Raw genomic sequence first — 25,846 nt, 5'->3', positions numbered from 1 at the left:
CTTAATCATAAGAAGTCATAAGTAGAATCCTTCTTCTTTACTGCCCTTTTCTAGGACTAGGATATTTATTGCTTGTGGGACAGGTAGGATATGAACAATGGGCCAAATAGAGTCCAGGGTTATCTCATCTGTGTGAAAACTACTGCTGAAAATCAATGTGATCCCTGCTACACTGTCATCCCAATTCCCACCTTCTGTGTCCTATTTGTCTTTTGGTAGAAGCTTAGATCTGTGTGCTGTCTCTATGTGTTTCTCTTGGGCCAGATTAACAAAATGAATCATTGCCTGCATACCTGTTATATTTCTATTCATTTTCCTGATGTTGACCAGGTCTGATGAAACATGATTCTTTTTGCATTTGATCCTCACTGCAGCAAGCAACACCTAATTCAACTGTGTCCATCTCTTTAAAGGAGAATAATGCTATTTTGAAACTTCAATCTACTGTACAGCAACATTACAAACCATAGACCATGCAACCTGTCTTCATAGTCAATAGTAATTTTCCTTTCAGCCAATTTAATAGCATATCTTTCATCTCCAAATATAAGACTTCTGGCAATTTTAATGTAATTATAATTTTGTTTCATGCATACTGAATATATTGCTTTATTTTTTGGGTATCTTGTTTGTAGAATATCCCTCAGATACTCACCAGTGAAGTTCCATGTGCATAGAGTGATACATAACAAGGAATCCATTAATTTTAATAACTCTTCCCCTGATACAAAATATTTATTCAGAGGAAACATATTATCTCTGAATCAGTAGGATGTCAATGTTCTAACCGTGTAGCAGTTCATTTTGTAAAAATAGATCTTCCAGGCTATATAAATTCATACTTTAAGATTTTTAGACATCAATACAAAGGTATAGAAACTCACCACTTATTATCAATAAATCATTATGAAGTTATTCTATCCACTTAATGCAATCACATGCAGAAGACAAAATGCTACCTAAACACAGACTTTAAGCAATACAAATAAAACATAATATTCCTTGGTTAGGTGTTGAGAAATGTACTTTAGAAGCATTAGAGCTGCTGCCAAAGATATTTAGGAATTGTTTTTTAATGACATATTTCAAATATTCAAACCTTGTAGTTGAAATAGATCACAGAATTTGTGATAATGTGCTAACTCCTTCTGGAATACTTCACCTCTAGCAAAACTTCCACTGGCAAGGAGGGAAGTGGGAAAGGAAAGAAGGAAGGAAGGAAGGAAGGAAGGAAGGAAGGAAGGGAGGAAGAAAGGAAGGAAGGAAAAGGGTCAAGGTTAATTTTACATCAGGGGAGTTGTACAAAACACATAAATCATGCATTTATAATAAAAATGTTATTTTTTAAGTTTTATGAAAAAAACCTGAATATGCTCATTATACCTTCTTGTATTAGAAGAAAATGAACAGGCTAGTTTATACATTTTATTGAATTATTTACAACCAATAAAATGATTTTTATAACATTTTTGGATTCAAATAATATGACAGTGTTAATTCTATAAAATAATTGCTTAGCACTTTTTATCCTTGTAGACTTTAGAACATTACAAGTTGTAAAAAAAATGTAAAGGTGATCTCTAATAAAAACATCTTATTCAGAGATAATGCTGTCCCATTAAAAATTTCCAGAAGTGGGGCACATGAGTGGCTCAGTCAGTTAAGCCTTGGACTCTTGATTTTGGTTCAGGTCATGATCCCACAGTTCCTAAGTTTGAGCCTGGCATCAAGCTCCACACTATCAGCAAACCATGATGACTATGAAATCTGTGTGGTTCAAGCTCTGCACACTACATGTATAGGCTTCTTGCAATTGAAAAATGAAATTTAACTGTATAATAAATCTATATTTCTGTCCCTACTGGAACCAGAACCAAAACGTCTCATTAAACAACAATTCTATTGGTGTCTCTTTACCTGAAGCTAAGAGAGAATCTTGATTAAGTAAGGATAATGTGGGAGAAGATAATATAAAAATAAGGAGAAAAGATATAATTTGTGTTTTCACACCACAACTGATATTTTTTCATAAGTAATATTCTTCAAAATAAAAGGTAACACTGGAAATAATCCAAAAGCATGTCAACTAGTGAATAATTAAACAAAAGTCAATATATCCATGTAAGGGAATACTTTCCAGCAATAAAAAGGAAGAAACCACTGATACATGCTACTACATGAATGAACCTCGAAAACATAATGATAAAAGAAGCCAGACAAAATGACTACATATTATATAATTCTATTTGGAAAATATCCAGAAGAGGCAATCCTATAGAGGCAGAAAGTAGATTAGTTGTTTCCAGGGGATGAGGATGGGAAAGTATATTAACTGTAAATGGGCACGAGGGATATTTTGGGGGTGATCAAGATGTTCTAAATAGATTTGTGATGATGGTCCCACAACTCTGTAAATTTACTAAAAATCTTTGAAGTGTGCACTTAAAATAGGTGAATTTTATTGTATGGAAATTAAACTTCAGTACGGCTATTAAAGAATGGAGATAATAGACTTGAAAATGAAAAAAAAAAGCAGTGTATGCATAACAAGAAGGATCTGATTATTTAATTTATAGGCAATCATAAACATATCATAATTTTTCTCCAAGTCTCATGCCTCTTTGGCAGTAAATGTTGCTTCATTTGCACTGATTATTTACTTAAACATTTATTTTGAGAAACTACAGGCAGCTGGTTTCTCAATACATATGACTTCCTATTATGAGTTTGCCATCATTTAGTTTTAGAAAGAAAATCTTTATAAGATGCTATTAGAAGTAAAGGAAACAGAACATTTTTAGCTGTTAATTCATGAACCTTCCGATAATAATTTTGGGGTTTTTGTTTGTTTGTTTGTCTTTGTTTTTGTTTTTGTTTTGCAGAAGAGGTACCATTTCAAATTCCAATGATCAAGTCACCCTTGGACAAGATCCAGTTGACTCCTGGACAGACATTACCTCCTGGATTCCCTGGACAATTCATTTTTGCTGATAGTTTGTCCTCTGTGGAGACTCTGTTGACCAACATTCAGGTCAACAATATTTCTATAAACAAAATAAATGTAATACAAGACATTAGCATCTACATAAATTATTTCATATTTGAGAAACTAAAACAGATAAGATGAACTGCATGTCATTTTCTGTACTTTGACAGGGCCTACTGAAAGTGGCTTTGGATAATGCTCACATCCAGGAGAAGCAGATTCAACAAGAAAAAAAGGAACTACGAATGGAGCTCTATAGAGAGAGAGAAATTAGAGAAAACCTTGAAAGACAACTCGCAGTTGAACTTCAAAGCAGAAGTAAGTTTAACAAGTTCAATTACAGAATAAATATTTTGTTGCAGATATTTTCTTTTTTTTTTAATTTTTTAATATTTATTTATTTTTGAGAGACAGAGAGAGAGAGAGCATGAGCAGGGGAGGGGCAGAGAGAGAGGGAGACATAGAACATGAAGCAGGCTCCAGGTTCTGAGCTGTCAGCACAGAGCCCGACACGGGGCTCAAACCCACGAGCCCTGAGATCATGACCTAAGCCTAACCTAAGCCGCAGCTGGATGTTTAACCAACTGAGCCACCCAGGCGCCCCTTGTGGTAGATATTTTCAATAATAGTATAAATATTCTCAGGGATAGCTTAGAACTACTGAAAAATAACAAGCTAAGAATCAAATACTGTGTGTAATCCACAAGGTAAGATATTTATACTATTTCTCTTTATTATAAAAGATAATGAATTAGATCAACTTCAGGCTAGCTGATTTGGAAAACATGCATATTCTTAGTTTTCTCGTAATTTCATAAAATACCCTGCATATAGATAATCAAATAAATTCTTATAGATGGAATGCTTACTCTTTGCCAAGGACAGTGCTAGATTCTGGAGATTTCAGATAAATAAAACTCAGCCCCTGTCCTTGAGAGATGTACATTTTAGAGGGATAGTACAACCAACCGTTAATTTCAAGGCAAAATGCAAGAGCAAGGATGCACAGTATATATGGTTATATAGAGAGGGGGTAATTAGTTCAGCTTGGTGGGGGAGTTAATGGTTAAGGAAGGCTTCCTGAAACTGACACTTGAAGCTGAGTCTTGAAGATCAGTAGGATAAGAAAGGGAATGAGAGTGCCTGAGTGATATGGAGTCTCTAGACAGAGGTATCAGTGAGCATAGGCATGAAGGCAAGAAGTCTCATACAAGGGCAATTATAAACAGTTTGTTATTACTGTGGCTCTCCATTTTATGAAGTGAATGATGGGAGATGATGGAGAAAGATGAGGGTAAAAGCTAGGGCACCTGGGTGGCTCAGTCTGTTAAGTGTCTGGTTCTTGATTTTGGCTCAGGTCATGATCTCAGGGTTCGTGGGATCAACCCTACATTGGGTTCTGCACTGACAGTGCAGAGCCTGCTTGAGAGAATCTCTCCTCTCTCTCTCTCTGCCCCTCCCCTACTCATATGTGTGTGCATTCTCTCTCTCTCTGTCTTTCTCTCTGTCTCTCTCTCTCTCTCTCTCTCAAAATAAATAAATAAACTTAAAAAAATATGAGTGTAGAAGCTAAATTGTGAAGGACATTTTTTAACCATGCAAAAGATTAACTTGGATTTTGTCCTATAGGTGATGGGAAATAGACAAAGATAAGCAAGTGGATGATTTGGTCTGTGTTCAATTAGACCACTTTGGTGTTGGGAATATATTAGAGGGGGCTTGAAGTAAAACGAGAAACAAGGAAAGTATGTAAAAGGAGTTTGCTCTCATCCAGGCAATGGTGATGAGGACTGAACTAGGGTAGCATAAGTACGGATGGAGACAAAAGGGAGAGAATGGAGAAATAATGTTCACAAATAGAATTAACTTTTCAACTGTGGGTATCCATTAAATTATACACAGATATGGATAAATAGACTAGTTTATTCCAAAACCAGAGAAAATTTAAAACTTCAACTCAGCCAATAATCTCCACCTTTTCCTTACATTTACCATAAAATACTAAACAGCAGCAAAAGTGATGATTGTGAATTTCATTCAGTTTCTTCTGTTCTCTACTTACTCTTCTATGGAAGAGTCACAAAGTAATAATTAAATAAAATAGTTAAGGAATGGGAAGGAAAGTCAATGAAAGGGAGAGAAAATCCACATGTAGATAATGCCTCCCTGAACAAGGAGGAATAATTCCAGTTGAATGAAATCCACTTACTTTACACTATACCAAGGTAGTATATTATACTCCAAAAATTTTGCAAGTAATTAAAAACTTACTGTATATTTTACTTAAGGCCTAAGAATAATTATTATTCCAGTTCAACATATAAAGTCAGTCACTGCATTTAAAAAGAATTAAACCTCTTGGGGTGCCTGGATTGTTCAGTTAGTTAAGCATCTGACTCTTGATTTGGGCTCAGGTCATGATCTCATGGTCATGATATCGAACCCCACATGGGACTCCATGCTGAGCATGGAGCCTGCTTAAGATTCTCTCTCTCTCCCTCTCACTGCCCATCCCCTGCTCACGTGCTCACTCTCTCTCTCTCTCTCTCTCTCTGTGTCTCAAAAAAGAAAAAAAAAATAACCTCTTCGAAAAATAAATAAAATATGAGGAAAAGAGGCTCAGTTAGAGGAGCAGGTGACACTTGATCTTAGAGTTGTAAGTTCAAGCCTCACATTGGGTGAAGAGTTTACATACATATATACAAATCTTAAAAACAGACTTAAACCTCTTATTATCTTGCCAAAGTCATTAAATACTATTTAGCAAAAGCCAACCTTTCTTTTTAGAGTTTAGAAAAAATCATTTATTTCTGGTATTTGGTATGCAAAATACATTATTATGATTTGCCATCATAAAAACCACATTTTTATTAGGATATTTATTTATACTAAAGAACCTAATAATTACATCTTAGATATAATAACATTGTCAAATTGACTTATGTATATCTACTACATAGAGTAAAATTGGCTTCCAACTTTTAGGTATGTGCTCATGACAATTTCTATTTACTAACTTCTCATAGACTCTTAAAAGTCTATCTTTATAATTACTATCATATCTATTGTCTTTTAAAAAGGCATAGGCATGGTAGATGTAATATTCAATATATTATCAAGCATATTCTTAAGTATTTGTATTTTATTAATGTAGCATATTATGATATAATAATAATACCACTGCTACTATCATTACTGTCACTATTGCTGCTACTACTACTACTACTGGCTAATACTTATCAACTGTCTGCTATGTTCTAGGCATTGTTTTTAACATTTTACATCTAGAACTAACATAATTATATGAAGCTACTCTGTTATCCTCATTGATTTAGAAAAAAATATCTACTTCATCTCTATGAAACTCAGTATCCTCATCTATTACAATAGATGAGCTTTAAAATCACGTAAGTTCCTTTCTAGTTCCCTAAATATCTCATACACAGGATAACTAACTTTTTATGACAAATGGTGAATGCTTGCTTTATCTCAAGTCATATGATTGAAAAGAAAGAGGGGGAGAAATTGATATTATGGTTAAAAATGACAACTGTCCAAGGATATAGAAAGAAGAGTAACTACATAACTATATATATGTATGTATATGTGTATATTTGTAAAACAATTATATATAATAATTATTTACAATAATTATATATAATAATTATATATATATATATAGTCCTTATTACTATCTTTTTTTCAATTAAAGAAAGTAATAAGACAGAGTCCCAGAAAAATGCTCATAGTAGGTTCTAAATAAATGATAGTCATTATCATTTATTGATATAATTTAAAATGTAATATGTGGTTGCTATGGAATTGTTGAGAGTGGCAGTCAAGAAAAAATTCTTGAGATATTTTATGGTGCAACTTAGTAAGTTTCTTTAAGTTGCATGGGACAGGACAATGGGCAAAAATAACTGCACTTTTTGCTGTATTAAGCTGGTGATTATATGCTTAATGCTCAAAGGGAAGGGGTCATGCAGGGAGTATTACATCATAAATGTCTGTCAAATTTCTACTCATAAAACTGCTTTCGTAAGATTTCTCTGGTTCTTATCATTCAGATCAATATGAACTGTCGGTGAGATTTACAGGCAGTCATGAGACTCTTTAAGAAGGTAGCACCCAGGGGTGCCTGGGTGGCTCAGTTGGTTAAGCCTTCGATTTCGGCTCAGGTCATGACTTCATGGTTCTGTGAGTTTGAGCCCTGTATCGCTCTGTGCTAACAGCCTGAAGCCTGGTTCAGATTTTGTGTCTCCTCCCCCTCTCTGTGCCCCTCCCATGCTCATGTTCTGTCTCTCAATAAATAAAAAAGTTAAAGAAATTTATTTAAAAAAAAATTTTAAAAAAGAATGTAGGGACTAGCACATATGTTAGCATTATTGAAACAATGCAGGCTATAGGTCAGCCTTCTGAGTTAAAGGTGAACATTTTTTTTTGCTTCTATCTCTCATTACTGTAACATTGTTTATACCATATGTAATTATAAATTTCAAGGGAATCAACATATAGCATGTTTTTGAACCAATAATTTTACTGGAAGCTAACATTTGTGTTATCAAGGACATTAAGTTGTATGTTAATATGAACAAATCTAGATTGCTGGTTTGAATAATTGGTTGAATACTTTATATGAATTATTATAATTATAATAGTAAACTATTTTTATGTTCAGCCTCAATAATCTTTCATCAAAAATAACAGAAACTATACATCCTCAGCGTCATTGTTTCAAGTTTTCCAATTTTGTTTTTACTTCAGATTTATGAATTTTAGACTCACATGAACATAAATTTACCTGGGTAACTGATTCTCTTCAAGGTGCTGGAGGTCATTTATATGAAAGACAATGAACTGTGAAATAAATAAATTGAAACTTAAATTAGTATCATAATTAGTTTAATAAAAATATTTAATTATATGTGAGCACTTTTAACATTTCTTAAATGTCATAAAAATTTTAATTTTGTGTAATGCTTCTTGAATGTTTTTCTATCACCACAATGTCAATATCTTAATTTTTAAAAACTGATTCAGAAAGACTGTGAAGGTTGGTATGCTTAGAACCCTGCTGTGAACCAATAATTGCAGGATCCCAATAATTCTATCTAAAAAATTATCAAATATTTAATACTATCATTTAATGCATGTAGTTAGTGAAAGTAGAAAATGATTTTCTACCGATAGTGCCACTGCCATATAAATGTATATGTATTATAAAGCATACACACTGGAAAAGTGAAAGCAAAAATAAGTAAATCACATGATTGAACACTCTGGTTGAGTCTAATGAGAATTGGAGTCCAAAGAAGCTAATCATATGCAGTAAATATCTCTCTCTGTATCTGTATTTATGGTTTATAATACATCAAAATTGGCAACGTATTTTATTTTATCCACCAAAATTTTGCAAACGATTTACCTTTTCATGTTTTAGCTACCATGCAAAAGCGTCTGAAGAAGGAGAAAAAAGCCAAGAGAAAACTGCAGGAAGCCTTGGAATTTGAAACAAAACGCAGGGAACAAGTGGAACAAGCACTTAAGCAAGCCACTACTAGTGATGGTGACTTGAGGAGGTTGAAAGGTAATGTCTCATTTAAAAAAGATAGAAAGGAAGAAGGAAGGAAGGAAGAAAGTAAAGAAGGAAGAGAAAGAAAGAAAAGAAAAGAAAAAGGAAAGGAAAAGAAAAGAAAAAGGAAAAGAAAGGAAGGAAGGAGGGAGGGAAGGAGGGTGGGAGAAAGGAAGGAAGGAAGGAAGGAAGGAAGGAAGGAAGGAAGGAAGGAAGGGGCTTTGCTCAAGAATCATTAAAAAATCCATTTGAGGGGCGCCTGAGTGGCGCAGTCGGTTAAGCGTCCGACTTCAGCCAGGTCACTATCTCGCGGTCCATGAGTTCCAGCCCCGCGTCAGGCTCTGGGCTGATGGCTCGGAGCCTGGAGCCTGTTTCCGATTCTGTGTCTCCCTCTCTCTCTGCCCCTCTCCCGTTCATGCTCTGTCTCTCTCTGTCCCAAAAATAAATAAAAACCGTTGAAAAAAAAATTTAAAAAAAAATCCATTTGAGGCTAAGTGCTTTGGGTTATTAATTAAATGTGTCAAAATAATCCCTACTCTGAGAGATACAAATAGTCTAGGAATAACAGGAAATCCTGCTGACTTTTGCAATAGAAACACTAATATTGATAACATCCTTGCACATAAAATGTAAGTGTTTTACTCTTATGTGGATCCTGAGAAACTTAACAAAAGACCATGGGGGAGGGGAAGGAAAAACAAGTTAGAGAGGGAGAAAGCCAAACCATAAGAGACTCTTAAAAACTGGAAATAAACTGAGGGTTGATGGTGGGTGGGAGGGAGGGGAGGGTGGGTGATGGGCATTGAGGAGGGCACCTGTTGGTGCAAACCAATTTGACAATAAATTTCATATTAAAAAATGTAAGTGTTTTAGGTCCATTCATATTAAAATATGCTGATGTTTGGTGTACTCTATTTTAATGAATTATAGGATCTTGATTTCTTTAATGTAGATTGCATCAGTGTTGAGGGTTTAAGGAGGACCTAGTTGAAAAAGAATGCTCTAAGTACATCCTGGAAATTCTGTGAGAAGAGAAGTTTTTGTCATGAAATCTCTTAATTTCAAATTTTTTATTACATTTTCAATTATTAAATCCCACAACATCATTTCATCTCATAGAATATTCAGGTTCTTCTTTCATAGCTCATTGACAGCTTGTATGTTTAACTGATATGTTAAATACATAGGTGTATATTAACTGATAAATGTGTGTAACAAGTATAAGCCTAAGAATTTTATACATACATGTATAGATGCTCTATTCTCATGTATAACACACACACAAAACTAAAAGAGTGCTTCAGGGTCCTATACTAAAAATGAATAAAGAATTTTGTACAAACGTCAGTCATATTCTTTCTTTCAAAAAGTTCAATTCCCTTTTTACTGTGACTGTCTTGGATCATTGTGCTCACAATCAGTACAAATATAGTGCTAGATTATTTTAGCTCATGCTAGCCATGTCTCATTGAGACACAGTAAAGAAAGAGTAAATAATATCTCACACAATGAGGCATCTTAGTGGGAGCCAGCATCCTTGCTTATCAAAGATTTTAAAAGGAACATTTCTTGAATAGCAATGGGATATATGTTCTGTGTACTCATTATTATTTGAGGCCCTGAACTTGTCATTCTGAAATGGTTTGACATTTTTTTTTACATATTTAAGATCCACCCATAAGTAAACTCCATTTAGCTTTAGCTTTTCTATAAATCTGTATAGTATAAAGTAAAAGTATAAAGGAAAAACAGCTGTTTCTACAGCATGATGGGTACCTTGTATTCAAATCATTTTCTTCTCACATTAATCTTTGATGGCATTGGGTGATACGCTGGCATCTGTTATCACATTACACAAGGGTGTCCAGGGAAATGTATATATACACAAATGCTCATATAATGCTATACTTCATGGATATGGATAACTTTTAGATAATCACATCTCATATTTAAAATTAAAAATAAAAACCTAACTCTTATTTCTCTTTCTTGAATTTTTTCAAAAACAATTCATGTGTCCCTTTGCCCTTATAGCCAGTACTGCATAAAGACCACAAACCACAATTTGTGTTTTGGTGTTCAGTACACTTAACATAGAAATAATCTTATTATCTACAGCATTTCACAAATGAAAAATATACCATAAGGAAGGGGCACTTCCACTTATGCAATCTTATTCCACAGCCATGGCATGTTACTTGATAGTCTGAGGGGATTTTTATGGACAGATTATTTTCATGAGAATTATCTCTAGAGAATGAAATAAAAAAGTATTTACTATATGTTTTAAAATATATGCCAAATTGTAGAATTCTGCTACAGTTTATAATCCTCCCTTTTACCACCACAAAGAAATAGACATACAAAAACAAAAACAAAAATGCGTTCCAAGGTCTTGTGTTATCTATAGGACCAAAGTACTGGTTTCACTTTAAATGGAATCAGAAAAAATAGAATTGTGCCTTAATCTTAAATGTCACTTCTTTCAGATACTGGAATTCCAGATATTGAAATAGAAAAAAATGGGACTTCTCATGATAGTACCTCTATTCAAGGTACAGTAAACAGCATACTTCTCTCTATAACTGCCTGATACGAAGTGGGCATGAGTTCCTATATTGATATTCTTTACATAAGTAAAAGAAATAAGTTTAATTCTTACTTTATGGCAGAGGCAGAAGTATTCATGTGTTTTTTGAGATTATATATAGGGACTAATAATTTTACATATACAATGTGAGCAAATTTCTTGTATGTTTAGCTGTTAAAAGGGTGTATATTTATGTGTTAGGCATATTCTAAAAATGCATAAATGTGAATATAATTTACCTTTCTGAAGTGTACAATAGCATACTTTAAAAATATCACTACTGTTTGTAAAAACCACAAGTAGAAAAATAATAAACTATCAATATTTTTAAAGTATTGTAGACAACATTTTTTATCAATCTTTAAATTCTGATGCTAAATTTAGATAACTAGAAACTGTCTAAATATGGAAATAAGACTACAACTTGTTACTCATGATTTTCAGGATTCCAATAAATGCTTAGATCCTTTAAAAATTTTTAAATACTTAGTAGTAAGAAAATATATAAAACAAGTCAATATAGATTTTCACTGGAGTGCAAAATTATCTAAAAATAAAAACCGAATTTAACCGCTGGAGTTTTTCCAGTATGATTCTAATGGAGTTTTCTAGCCCTTTGGATGTAGATTACATTTACTTTCGTGTTTAATGTGAAGAAATTTCTCACTCAAATAAAAACGAAAAGGCATCTCCATGAGAAAATTATTTCTTAACTTCAGAAAGGAAGACAACCATGGATATGTTGCTTGCTAGAGGTTTGACTAATCACTGCCTTTTCACTGTGTAACGAATAGATCTACAAGAAGGCAACAAACTGGATGTGACTGACAAATCCATTTGAGGGTCACCATTTATCTGGCAGCTTCAGGAAATTTAGAAACCTTCATTCATGTAGAGTTGCCCATCATTTTTACAAAATAAAGAATTTCAGAGCTCATGGATCTTCTAGTAATCCCTGATTCTGCTGCAGTTGGGTAGACCTAATAAATACCTTAAGTTTGCTAATTGTGAAAGCATGAATGTTTATTTCATTCAGTGAAACTTTTGCTGTTTCTTATCCCTCTTTTGTTTGCCTGCTTTCTTCCTTTAACTTAAAGGCTGTGTCTATGTGACCAAAGGCAATTTGGATGGGACTCAGTGTTTGTCCAATTTGCCACCGTTAAATTTATGAAGAAAACCCCACTAGTTGTAAGCTACCATTAGCTGAGGTTGCTCCCACATATCAGGACCAAGGTAGGGTTTAATAAGCCTGAAGCATCTGATGCCTTCTTAATCAGTATAAACCCAGTCTTTAGGGAACATTGAGCTTGATTGTGCCCCCCCTCTTTGAGTGGCATCTAAGGTCAGTTTTGGAACTGGAGGGGGTAAACCAAACATACCATCAGAGGGTTCTATCTTTATTATCTTTTAATCCTATATTTTCAATTAATTGCTGTTTGTTTAATGTATATGATGCCTTTAATTTGCAACAGTAACATCTTTCCCAACTCTGAATTAATACAAGCTTTTGAACCATCCTAAAGTTATTTCATTTCCATGCAACAAAAAACAGATATCTTACTCATGGGAGGTCAATTGGATAATATAAATCAAAAGCCTTCCATTTGGCTCATTTTTTTTTTTTACTTTAACAAAGTTTGCAAAGGATGGCATTTGCATATTAATTTGTTATTAGGGGATAGAACATTTAATATTTATTTTCATTGAGCATACTTTTAAAAGTTCTACTTTTTGCTGGATAAACATGAGTAAATTAGTGTACCTTTAAAAGGGTTAAAGATAGAATTTATTTTAAAGCAATGGAATTAACTTTTATTATATTTTTTAAATTACAGATCAAATTGTCTAATATTTTTGGTTAATATTGTCAATATATGGCAAAGGAAGGTGTGTTAGAAATCACTTATTGAATGTCAACCATTTAGGTTGTATTATATAATATTCTTGATAAATGTGATAAAAATGGAAAAGTACACATTCTTATCTCAGCATAGCATTTAAGCACTGTAAATGATAAAGTTCCCATCATCAATTTATGGAAAACTAGAGTGAATGCTTCATGTTAATATGACAGTAGAATCACGATTTAATATCTAAAATAAGTTTATTTTTGAGCAAAAAAAAATATTAGCCAGGGGAATAGATGCCTGAAAATATTATTAGACCTATCTTAAGGTGCAGTTCACAAAATCAGTCAATTCAAACAATTACCTGTAAATCCTGATAATATTAGTTATTATCTAAAATGCTCAGAATTCAAAAATTACTTTTATATGTATATATGAACTTCAGAAAATGTGTAACACCTGGAAAACATAAAATACAAACTTAGCCATTATTTTTTCATTCTTTCTAATAGTTTTGCTCTTGTGTGTCATAGTTTTTATCTTTTGTGACTTACTTTGATACTGACTTCATCTTTCCATTTCTCTCAATTACCCATTTTTTACCTTGGAAGATTATTTCCTAATATTGTTTATGAGGGTCAATTCATGCATGCCAATCAAATTCCATTTCCAAAACTCATCTTTATCACAGCAAAGAATACCAACATCAGTGAAGTCTTTTCTCTTTCTATTGTCAATAGCTCTGCTGGAAAGAAATATATCAATCACCTAGTGCTCTCACTTGAAATTAAATTAGTTCCAAAGGGATAGATCCTCAAGAGAGTTTAAAGAGGAGTTGGAAGAATGTTAGTTGGTCATATTTAAAAGTAATACAGTCTTATACAGTTTTATGATAATTTTCACATAAAATTTAGTACAAAGATACTTTACAGTAAGTTTCTTATATGTATTCTAAATCTCTTTAGCTTAGTTATTTCATGTCTTTTATGCCTTGAATGTTGGTTGACAGACAAGGTATCTATGCATAAACCACCTTCTGATATAAGGATTTCTGTATACCTTATTTTAGCAGTCTATTACAGCAGCTTCTTCTGAATATTTTAAGGTGATCAAACAATGAATACATACTCATTCTGATGGCTCTGTCCACTATTGCTGGAGGTGAAGGATTCAGTGGAACATATAAACTAACATTCTCCCACCCAGATTCCCATAACTCAGTTGAGGGCTTATAAGACAGTACATTAACCATCTTATCAACCAATCTCTGTTTCACATAAAATAAACATACGGGTATCATTAAATGCACCTTCAGATCAATGATTTTTGCAAATGACATTCAAGTATCGTTTGTGTAGTGCATTTTTGCTGATAAAAACAAAGCACAACTACAAATGCACTGATAAAAACTAAGACTGAACAGCAGTACCATTAACTAACAAAGTAATATTTTCTCTTTCCTGTTTGTGCCATTTAGTTATTAACCTATTGTAAATCTAGTTATATAATCATTTTACTCCCTAGTCAAACTTCATAGTTTTTTCAAGCTCAGCACTGACAAGTGATTTCATTACATTTGATTACCCGCACCCAGATTGACTTAACTTCACTTGGAGACCTAAAAGCCCTCTCAGTTTCTCAGATTCCATATTTGCACATTATAGCAACAGCTCCTTTAATTAATTAGCATGAACAGCAGTAATATGAACTGCTGAACAAAACATAACAGCATGTTATGATCACAGGGAGACTTCCCCTTTTGCATGTTTATACCTTAGTTAACTTTTGTATGACTGTATTTCATTGTTAGGGGCTACTGGTGCAGTTGACAGTGCATGTTTCTTGAATTTTTGAGAATTGACACCATCATCTTAATAATAACAGATAAAGCAAATCCAGGATATGAAGCTCTTAAGTTTTAGAAAAAAACATAACAGACTTCATGAACTGACATTCTAGTAATAAAAGAAAATCATAAAAAAAAGTTCAAGGGAGATAGCATCGTAAAGTGCAAGAGCACAGTGACAGATTACTTCTGTTTCTGTCATTGTATTTGTTTTGGGGAAAGAAAACAAACTAGCAACTCCTTTTCCGAGAGGAATATTCATCTCTGTGAATAATTTTTACATTTGCTTTTTTTTGCCTACATGTTTGACACACCAGAAGTAGATATTAAGTGCAACCTACATGTAAAAAGTAAACCCAAATTTGATGCAAAAAATAAGTGTACTAAAAATTTTTCCCTGCTGAACCATTTTTGTTCAAAAAATGTGAAAGCTTAGTCAGAGAATATACACTAACCATTGTAAAATACAAAATGCATGATCTCATCCATACAGCTCTTGGTGAAGATGCCGCTGAAGAATTAAAAGCAAGGTAACTGAAGTGTCATTTGACTCTAAAAGCAGCAGACACAATTTTAACACTTCTTTGCTAAAAATACCCTTATTATATCTTACAGTGTAATTTAATATATATTTATAATGTAAAAATTTGAATATATACTTATACTATGAAATACATATGAATATGTATATTCTCATCTACTCTCTCAAAATCCATTTGAGCAATGTCTGGCCTTCCTTGACCTTTGAAACTTCCTTATATTCTCTCTTTCCTGCTCATTTGGTAACCTAGAATAACATTTCTCCAATGAGCTTAAGGTAGAATGCCAATATTTACTGAAAACAATTACACTTGGGCTAAGATTGTCATTTCAGAATTTTGTATAATAGCATAGAAAGTGATGATAGGAGCAAGTAAGGAGACTGGAAAAGATAAATATATTACTTGCCATGTATATGATATGACAAGAAAAACTAAAGGGAGAGAAGGTAGAATTTCTGTATAGGCTTTTCTACTAACTCCCACCACATTGTGCTCTACATCTTTCTCTTGGGGTTCCATAGACTACTTCCTGCCCTATCCTCATCAATCATTAATTGTCCTCCCCTTTTATGTCGTGTACTATGTTGGAAGGTATACATAGGCACTTTAATATTCCCATTTTAAAGTGGAAATGTTCTTTTGTAAAGTGTCTAGAGTGTCAGAGATTCGAAAGATTGTGGTAAGTGGGTCTTCTTTCCTCTTAAATGCTTCATTTGAGAGTAAGAGCCTTTTTACTACTCAGAGAAACATTACTACAACTGCCAATATAGAGTGAAAAAAAAATTAGCACACACCCCACAGAGAAGGTTTGAGTAACTTTCTCTAAAGCAGCAGCAAGTATTTATTTCTCTCTCATTTCCTTCATCCTTCACCGGATTTTTTATCTTGATTAGTAGTACATCCCACTCCATATTATACGTTTTTCTATGAAATACCTGTCAGATAACACACATTATCCTTTTAGTTCTTTCTTAGGAGGATGTAAAGACCTTACATTACTTGATAATTTAGGGCTTGGATGTCAAGGAATGGCTTGCACCACCTACTATTGCATTGTTATCAGAATATTTGCAATGACTGAACGGATGCCACACTAATGATGATGATAACAAAATCTCATCTACAGATCTAAGACTTAAAATTCCAGTTAATCTCACACAATACATGAAATTGTAGTTGTAGTGATAACAAGATAGTGGGAGTTGCAAGGTAAAAAAGGTTGCTCTGCTACTCAGCATTTTGGAAGTCTATAGAACTAATTCATCAATCAGCAGGTCTTTCTGCCTATAATCTAGGAAGGGTTAACTCAATTCTGATAACTACCTAACTAGTTTATGCTCCATCCTCTGTACTTATGCAATACATTTTTAAGCATAAAATTCAATCCATCTGGGGGGGGGGCAGGGTGGTCCTGGGTGGCTCAGTCGGTTAAGTGGCTGACTCTTGATTTCAGTTCAGGTCCTGATCTCATGGTTTCATTAGTTAGAGCCCTGCATGGTGTTCTGTGCTGACAGTGTGGAGCCTGCTTGGGATTCTCTGTCTTCCTCTCTCTCTCTGCCCCTCCCCCGCTTGTTCTCTCTCTCTCTCTCTCTCTCTCTCTCTCTCTCTCTCAAAAATAAATAAATAAGGTAAAAAAAATTTCATTCCATCCCACCCCAAACCCAGATACACCTGTGGAAAATTCCAAGGGAAAACCTTTCTCTGAATGTTCCTCAGTTTCACATTTGTGTTTTAATTAAAAACATACATAGAATTTTCATACAAGCCTGTGTTAATATGTCATTGTTGTCACACCACTTTTTTAAAAAGTAGAATAAAATGAAAAAAAGCAGAATTATGTTGCAGCCACATAAATGTATGGTGGTTCTATGCCAACATGCTTATTTGATAACCCTAAAAATGGAATAGTGAAAAAAAGAAAGGTAAGATCTAGTATTTGTATAGCCTGGTGAACTTTGTGCCATTCTTTTCTTTTTTGGGGATCGAGTGGGGGAGGGCTTAATTTAAGAAAACAACTTATTAGGTGACTTAACTGAAACTTCCAGGGATAGATTCAGGTATGGCTGGATCCAGGAATTCAAATAATATATACATTCAAGATGTTTCCCTTCCCAGTTCCTTCGTCTCCCTTCCCTTTGAAAACTTTGGGTTTCATTTAGACTTGGCTAAGTTTATCTGTTCCATTGTTCAAAATGTGGCAAGCCTAGGCTTAGTAACAATTCCATCAGAAAGAGGATTTTGTCTTTGTGACATTTTTAACACACACATTCTCTACCAGGATTATCCTTGTGTGATAAATAATCAAGGTATGACTAACCCCATTTTATAAGTAGGAAAATAGCCTAGGAAAAGCTAATTAGCTTTCTATTGATAATGGGTTCTAAAACACAGCAATCTTAACTCTCTCACTCATTATTTTAATTATCAATTCAAATTGATATTATCACTTTCAGCCTATACTGTAAAAATCTCTCATAGTCAGCTAACTAGGATATATATCTTAACTGTAATATTATCCTATGCAAAACAATGCAGCAGGATCTAGATGGAAGAAGGCTTCTCTCATTTGTAGTTACTTAACCAAAATAGTCTAAAACCAACTATAATTAATCACTTCTACCTTAAAACTGCAGAGATTGAGGTAGTACTTATAAAAATTACACAAATACCATATAGCTCCCTTTTCTATTTATAACTGTATAGGGAAGCTGAAGTAGAAATAGAAAATTTTCAATTTGTGGCAAAACTTACATCATCCTATCAGAACAAGACCCTAGCAGATCCTCTATTATGTGACTTTAGGCCAGATTCTTTACCATGGGCCATTAGCATAAAGTTTTATTTGCTCACCATAGGGAACTGCTTTCTCATTTATAATAGCCATATAACAATCAACTTTTGAAATTAAAGTGACTTCAAAGAGAAACATTCTTTAGAATGTTATACAGACCTCCTTGGAGTCCCCTAATTTGATGACCCCCACAGTTTATAATTCACTTGTTTAATGTTTGAAAATTAACATTAGTAATATTCTGCATACTGAAACTGGAATCTACTTTACCTCAATAATGCAAATAGGTATTTGGACAACATTTTCACCAATTTCTCTTTTAAGAAAACAGCATTTTTAAAGCATTCCTTCACTATTTCCCTATTGCACCATAAATGTTTAAGTCCTCTTATTTTCTTTAAAAAGGTTACAAATGGGGGCTGCTGGGTGGCTCAGTCAGTTAAGCATCACACTCGTGACCTCAGCTCAGGTCATGATCTTGGCACAGGTCATGATCTCACAGTTGGTAGAATTGAGCCCCTCATTAGGCTCTGTGCTGACAGCACAGAGTATGCTTGGAATTCTGTGTACCTCCCCTGGTTTCTCTCTCTCTCTCTCTCTCTCTCTCTCTCTGTCTCTCTCTCTCTCAACAAATAAATTTTAAAAAATACAAATGGATATCATGTTGATCTCAGCATTGGTGAGTAACCATTTAAAATGAGTGAGGCAAAACCTGCAACTCAAATCTTACAATCTCCTGCTAACTGTATTTCAACCCTCTATGGAAAATGTTGGATGTGGTCATTTTTAATGTTGTTCAAGTAAACATTAATGTCTTCCCATTACTTTCATTTTCATTTTCCTCCATATTTTGAGTGAACATTTTAATTCCTTTGAAATGAGGGATTTCTAGTGTTTTTCTATTAGTTTAACATACAAAAGGAATACTTAAAAGTTATAAAAGAAGAACTTAATTGTACTCTTACTTTTCTTATTTTTAGAGAGATATAGCATGAGCAGGGGGAAGGGATAGAGGGAGAGAAAGAACCGATCTCCCAATTATGAGATCATGACCTGAGCTGAAATCAAGACTTGGGTGCTTAAACAACTGAGCTGTCCAGGTACCCCTTAATTGTACTTTTAAGTATTACATTAAAATATCTGCAATATACATCCTAAACAAAACTCAAATAAATTTGACCTTTACAAAACATTTTATACCTTATTTACTTATGAAAGGTGGGTGATATAATTAATTTTAGATTTTTAGAGGAATGACATAGAAACATAAACAACTTACCACTTTTCATCATGGAATTATCTATAATAAGTAGTGAAAGAATCTGGAATTCTACATGTGAAACAAGTGCTTAGAATGACTTAGTATGTTTCCTAACAATCAATGTTCCATAGATACTAGTTTTTATTTATTCTTTTTTCTTTTTGTTTCTCTTCTCTGCAGGAAAGTAGAATTTAAGTACATCTAGATCTTAGTCTGGCTCAACAGTTGCAGGTCTGTGTACTGGACACATGTGATTTTATTGACATTTTATAACTGGTCTGTGGGAGACACAATGAAGTAGTAGGAAGAGCACTATCTAGTAGTCAGAATTATTTACTCTCTAACTCGGTTACTAACCTTGAAGAGTCATTCAACCTCTCTCTGCCTTAATTTTAGTAAAATATTAATTATATTTGCCTAATCATCCTCATCAGAAAGTTAGATCCATACTTGTCAGAAAGTATGACAAATACAAGATATCATTATTACTATGCCCTATAAAATATATATGAAGTTATTTGTGTTTCCATGTGTAGATTTTAGTAAGAGTGAAATATTCAGCATAAATCTGATGTGTAAAACTTGCTTTAAAACATTCTCTTCAGTATATAGTTATGGCAAATATATTTTTATAATTTATCCTCATATTAGAATAACCATATATTGAACACCAAGTACTGTGCCTTATGTAGCAGGTGCTTAATAAAAAAATGAATAAATGAGTTAATATTTGAATGAATGAAATAAATCACCTTTTAAGGTTGGTCTTACAAGGACTAGAAATTAAATAAAGGGGAAAAAGGTATATTAAAGAATTAATTAAAAAAACAAAGTGAGTTAAAAGTGAGCAAGAGAGGTTGATATTCCACTGTGCGTAAGAAAAGACAGCCTATACTGATCTTTGTTTTGATTAAAGCATATATCAGAAATTTGGGGGGGGGGCTAATAAAGCCAAGTGGTTACTAAGAGACTTCCATTTTTTAAAATACCACATTATAAAATCAACACCAGATACTGCTAAAGATGACTCTAAAGCAATGCTTTTTCTAGACAAAAAGTAATAAAATGTTATACTATTTTATTATCTTCCCATGTCTTACATTAGTGTACTTTCCCTACTTTCAGATTAGTAGCTCTGTATTTTTACTACTGTACTAATGACAAACTGGACCCTAAACTATTATCACTTATTTGATTTGGGAATGCCACATTCTGAACAAATTTCCACAATTTAAGTAGATCTCATACAATTAATTGAATATTTAATTTGGGTTGAACCTAAGACTGAAGTGGAACATTCACCAGCACAGTGTTTTATCTCTCTCTTATTCAGGTTTGGAAAACATGGCCTTTCAGATGTGACCTTATTTAGTGCCAAATAATATAGTGCCCATTAATTAAACAACTTAAATAAAACATGAAACTAAATACTTAGTTGGAGAAATCATTTATAAAACATTGCCATTAATTCATGAATAATGTAGCTAACCTGGGTGGCTCAGTCGGTTAAGCAGCCAACTCTTGATCTTCGCTCATGTCATGATCTCACAGTTCATGAGATTGAGCCCTATGTCAGGCTCTGTGCTGACAACACAGAGCCTGTTTAGGATTCTGTCTCTCCCTCTCTGTCCCTGCCCCTCCCTCACTCATGCCCGTGTGCACTCTCTCTTTCTCAAAATAAATAAACTTAAAAAAAGAAAAAAAATAAGGTAACTACCCCAAAATAAATGTTTCATAGCCCAAACTATGCCTATGATGAAGCCTATCAGTTCTTAAGAAAATCCCATGTTTTTTTTAAGTTTTTATTTAAATTCCAGTTAGTTAATAATACACTGTATAATATTAGTTTCAGGTATACAATTTAGTGATTCAACAATTACATACAACACCTGGTGCTCATCACAAGTTCACTCCTTAATCCCATTGTTTATATGAGTGACTAAGTGGTGAGGAAACACTTGGAAGAAAACATGAACCCTGGGTAAGAAAAATATTTTTTCTCTAAACATAAATTCAATATTCAAAAACATAATAGACTCATTTCTTGGCTTTCATCTTTGCTTCCTGAAAATATAGGCTTCTAGTTATGGAATGAATGAGTCACAAGAATAAAAGGCACAGAAAAAAGAATACAGTCAATGATATTGTAATAGCCTTGTATGGTGACAGATGGTAGCTACACTTGTGGTGAGCATAGCACAATATATAAAGATGTTGAATCACTATGTTTTACACCTGAAGCTACTGTAACATTGTGTGCCAATTATACTCAAATAAAAAAATTAAATAAATACACAATGAGAAGTTACTTATAAATCACCATCTGTCAGGGAAGGAAATCTCATGAAATTGCAATTATTAGTAAAGATTTTGGCACAGAGAAAATGGTGTGGATCTATATTCACATTTTATATTATAAAGGGGGGAAAATCTTTCTAAATGCCTTGCTTATTAAGCTAGTAATTCATTTCACTGCAGGTTGTAAAGATGTAGCACATGCACAAGGGGCTCATAAGGATATTTTAGAGTTAGGAAATATAATTTATACTATTTTTATATTGTCGATATCACCTGTAGAGAATATGATTAAATTTTACACTACTGTAAATCTACAGTTTTGCTGACCTTTGTGTAATTTTGTTTTTAATAGAATGAAACTCACATGAATGAATATATGTTTAAGGGATAAGCCTAATAAAATAATAGATTTATTGCACAGAGATTTATTAAATTCTTGAACATATATAGCACAAAAAAATACTGTAAAGCCAGTTTGTGGTTTTCAGTGAAGTTCATTGAATAGATTTTAGGTTTTCTTTGTTGTAATGAAATTTTGACCAGGTCTTATTGTTTTTTCTGTGCAGCCTGAACACTGATGACGGAACTCCAACTGATCATAAGCACGAATAGAGTGCTGTAAAAGTTACCTGCTTGTCTAGTGCTGTAATTCTTTAGAATTAATACTCAAATTCTTAAAATATGGAACCTTCAATTACTATTTGTTCATTACTGATAAATAGAACCTTGCACGTACAGGAAAAATGTGCTAGAGAATGGGCTTCACAAGTTTTTAAGGAATAATCATAATGATGATAGAACATGATACTTTACACTTCTATAACCCCTTTCTTCCATGGAGCTCATAGTGCTTCATAAACGTTATCACAGTAATCCACACAGCATCCTAGTGGGGTAAGTAGGTGCTAGAATTTTTAAGACAGAGAAAATGCTATTTCTAAATGGTGTGACAGAAATTTAAATGTAGACCCACTTAAGCTGTCATTACTATGAAATAGCTTTATATTTGCCTGACCTGGGATTTAATAGGAAGTGTGTGAGGAGATAACGCACTTGTGCAAATGACCAATATTTGTTATCACTGCTTTGGGGCTCACTTTTCTTAAAAAAAAAGACAGAAACAAACAAAAAGCACGTTACCTGTAGTGTTCTCCAAGGGAATATAGACAGATCTAGTTTGTAGATTTTACCATACCTAGTTCTTCCTTTGATCTGTTAATGTAAAGCAAATCATTAAATCTCTACGAGCACATTCATTATTTGTAAAGAAGGCAATAATAAAAAATATAGCCAAGCTACTAAAAATACCCCTTTTATTCTTTTCTACTCTCCTCCTATCTCCAATCCTGCTACCTCTTTATTAAGTAATCAACAACTAACCAGACTGAAAAATGTATAGACATAAGAAAGGAAAAAGGCAGACATGATGGATCGGTAACATCATTATTTTCCGTTGTTCACCTCCTGATCTAGATATGACCAGATGCCTAAGATGTTCCAGTAATTAGAACCAAATGGGTCATTTGTCTGAATTGTCCAGGAAATTCCCTCAAATATTTTTAACCATTTACTTAATGGAGACATGACTAAAGACCTGTCATCATTATGGTGGCAATACTTGTCATCATTACGTCCATGCCTCTTAAGAATCTAATAAAGCAGTATTCCAATGTGTTAAGTGGCATCTAGTGATCAAAAATTTTTAATGTCTCATCCTATAATGCCCTCCTTACACCAAACAAAATCTAATCTGTTATGTTATTTTTACAACTGCCTAGAATTAAATTCTGATGTGACAAAAGCACCACTCTTATGTAAAAGGCCAATTCTGTTTTTAATACATTCTCCAATAATCAGTTCCCTGTGGAAGTACATGCAATTTCTGCTGTAATGACCACCTACTCTACACATTTTAAAATGTTACATTAATTAATATTAATGTGACATTTTAGTCATTCCATACTCCGAAAAAATTTCTTCTAAGACACAGGAATTTGGCTTCTTGTGCTCTTGATAGACTGTAGAAGGTCTACTTGTGTAGAGTAGGTGTGCTATTTTAACCTAATTCAGTGAAATAAGATCAGAAATAAGTCATGGACAGAGGCAAATAAAATTTTTAAAACTTGTTTTAATATCAAATGTCTGAATTGAATAACAAAAAGGTATGACTAAAAATATAACATCCAGAAATGTCTCATTATTTGATAGTCAAACAGCATAAAAACAAACTAGCGTCTTTTTACAAATAGATATGTTTAATTCATTTTGATTGAACTATAATAAATCCTCATATGTTTTGTTCTAGTCCTTTCCCACATATTTGCCTTTTTTGTAACACCTGATTTTAGCTTTTTCCTTTCATAAGTTTAAGATGTGTGACACAGAAGGCCAATCTCACACTTTCTGAGTTTGTAACAACTTGGTGTGGCCTTTTAAACATAACTGATAAGCAGAAGCTCATATTCAGACTCTTGTGCCATGGTGCATGTCCATGTCAGGCAGTGCTGTACTAAGGGAAGGACTATATGGGCCAATTTTTTAATGGTCACATTTGTGTATATCACATTCACCCTTTTACTTATCTGGTAAATCTTAATGGAATAAACTGTGTCAGCTCTTCCCAAATGTCATTGTGTATCACTCCTTATAAATTTCCAATCTCCATAACATTCCTCTAGAGAGGTTTTGTTGGTTGCTTTTCCTGATCTTTAATCTTATTTATATCTAGGGTGCATATTATAGCATTTCTTTTGGAAGCCAAGTACAAATCCTGTTAAAAACATGAGACATTTAATTACTAATTAGCTGTTTCCTGTTCCTAATGAAGTGAGCATGCTGGGTTTGGATTGAAATTCAGCTTTTGCTCTCCTCTATTTATGGTTCCAGATGTTTTCTTTTATCTAGGAGTTTACTTTGACAGCTACTACTAAATGATAAATCACTCATTATAGCTAAAATGTATTTTGAAATTGAAATGTGGCAAACTTTGAGATTGTTCCAAGGATCAGTGTCAGTTAGCAGGTCAATGTTGGCTTTTTCCTGATGATCACTCAGTATTGGTATATGTAAAACAATAGCAGAATCTGTGTCAGCATTATACCGCATGCTGCACAAGAATCTATTTTGATACTCTCCTCCAAATTAGGAGAAAAATTTTACTACTATGAAATCTTAATTTATTGTATTCTGGGTAGAAACATTGATTCATATTAATACTGTCTTCTTCTTGTTAGCCTAGTTTTTCTTTGGATTTGAGCTGCTGTGGAAATAGTTCCTGATAGGTCTTGTAAACCAGCACTTTTAATGAAGGTTGTGGGCAGATATGTTTGTCTGTTTTTATAAAGGCAGTAATTAAACATAATAAAGAAAAGAGGTTTTTAAGAAACCATTTTTCTAAAGGGTAAATGGTGATTGCTTTTTACCATTTGTTACTGGGTTTATGGACCTTTTCTATAAAATATTATTTTGTTTTGCCATTGCTTTCATGTTTGTAATGTTCACAATTTATATTGCATGATTTAAGCTTTAGCTACATTGTATAAAATTCAATCCTGATAAAATGACCGTTTTCCACTTGAGGCTGAAGAGCTTTCCTTTGACCTTTAAGCTGTGTGTACAGAAGATGAGGTAGAATGGAAAATTGAGCAGATATCTGGTTAATTTTATCAAATATCTGTGCTCAGATGCCACAAAGCTATCTAAGCAATTCTCCAGGCTGACAGACTACTTAACAATTCCCCCAAATTCAACCTATTTTTCTTCTGGTCCTAGGAAAAACAGGTGAATTCCACAGACTCTTTGGCAAAATATCTGGTTGCCGTTTAATGAAGTTTGACCCTCTAGATCATCTAACACAGACTTTTATTATTCTCTTACCTTATCATACCTTTATTTTTGGTTCTGAGGTATTATCCAGAAAATTCCAGCGACTCACCACAATACCTCTATAAAGAAAGAATAAATATTTTAAATATTTTATACACAAGGCATAAAAAGTGTATATTTTCCTCCTGGCAATGCTAAACTTTGACTAGACTGAATTAATATTTTAGACTAGAAATATCAGTCCAACAATGATAATGTACTCTCTCTTATGTGTGAAGTTGATAC

At 33.4% G+C, this 25,846-nt stretch overlaps 1 protein-coding gene across 1 annotated transcript; it reads left to right on the top strand.

The window, feature by feature from the left end:
• The first annotated feature begins 2,893 nt into the window (after positions 1–2,893).
• On the top strand, positions 2,894–24,781 carry LOC121025198 (dachshund homolog 2-like). The gene is made up of 5 exons (XM_040467655.1): positions 2,894–3,031; positions 3,157–3,304; positions 8,430–8,576; positions 11,051–11,116; positions 22,303–24,781. The coding sequence occupies exons 1-5, from the start codon at positions 2,906–2,908 to the stop codon at positions 22,305–22,307; spliced, it is 492 nt and encodes a 163-aa protein (XP_040323589.1). The 5' UTR covers positions 2,894–2,905; the 3' UTR covers positions 22,308–24,781.
• The last annotated feature ends 1,065 nt before the right edge of the window (positions 24,782–25,846 follow it).

Source organism: Herpailurus yagouaroundi, unplaced genomic scaffold (genome assembly GCF_014898765.1).
Source record: "Herpailurus yagouaroundi ecotype Mexico unplaced genomic scaffold, PumYag 67555, whole genome shotgun sequence".
NCBI lineage: Eukaryota > Metazoa > Chordata > Mammalia > Carnivora > Felidae > Herpailurus > Herpailurus yagouaroundi.
This window is presented reverse-complemented; position numbering and strand designations above follow the sequence as displayed.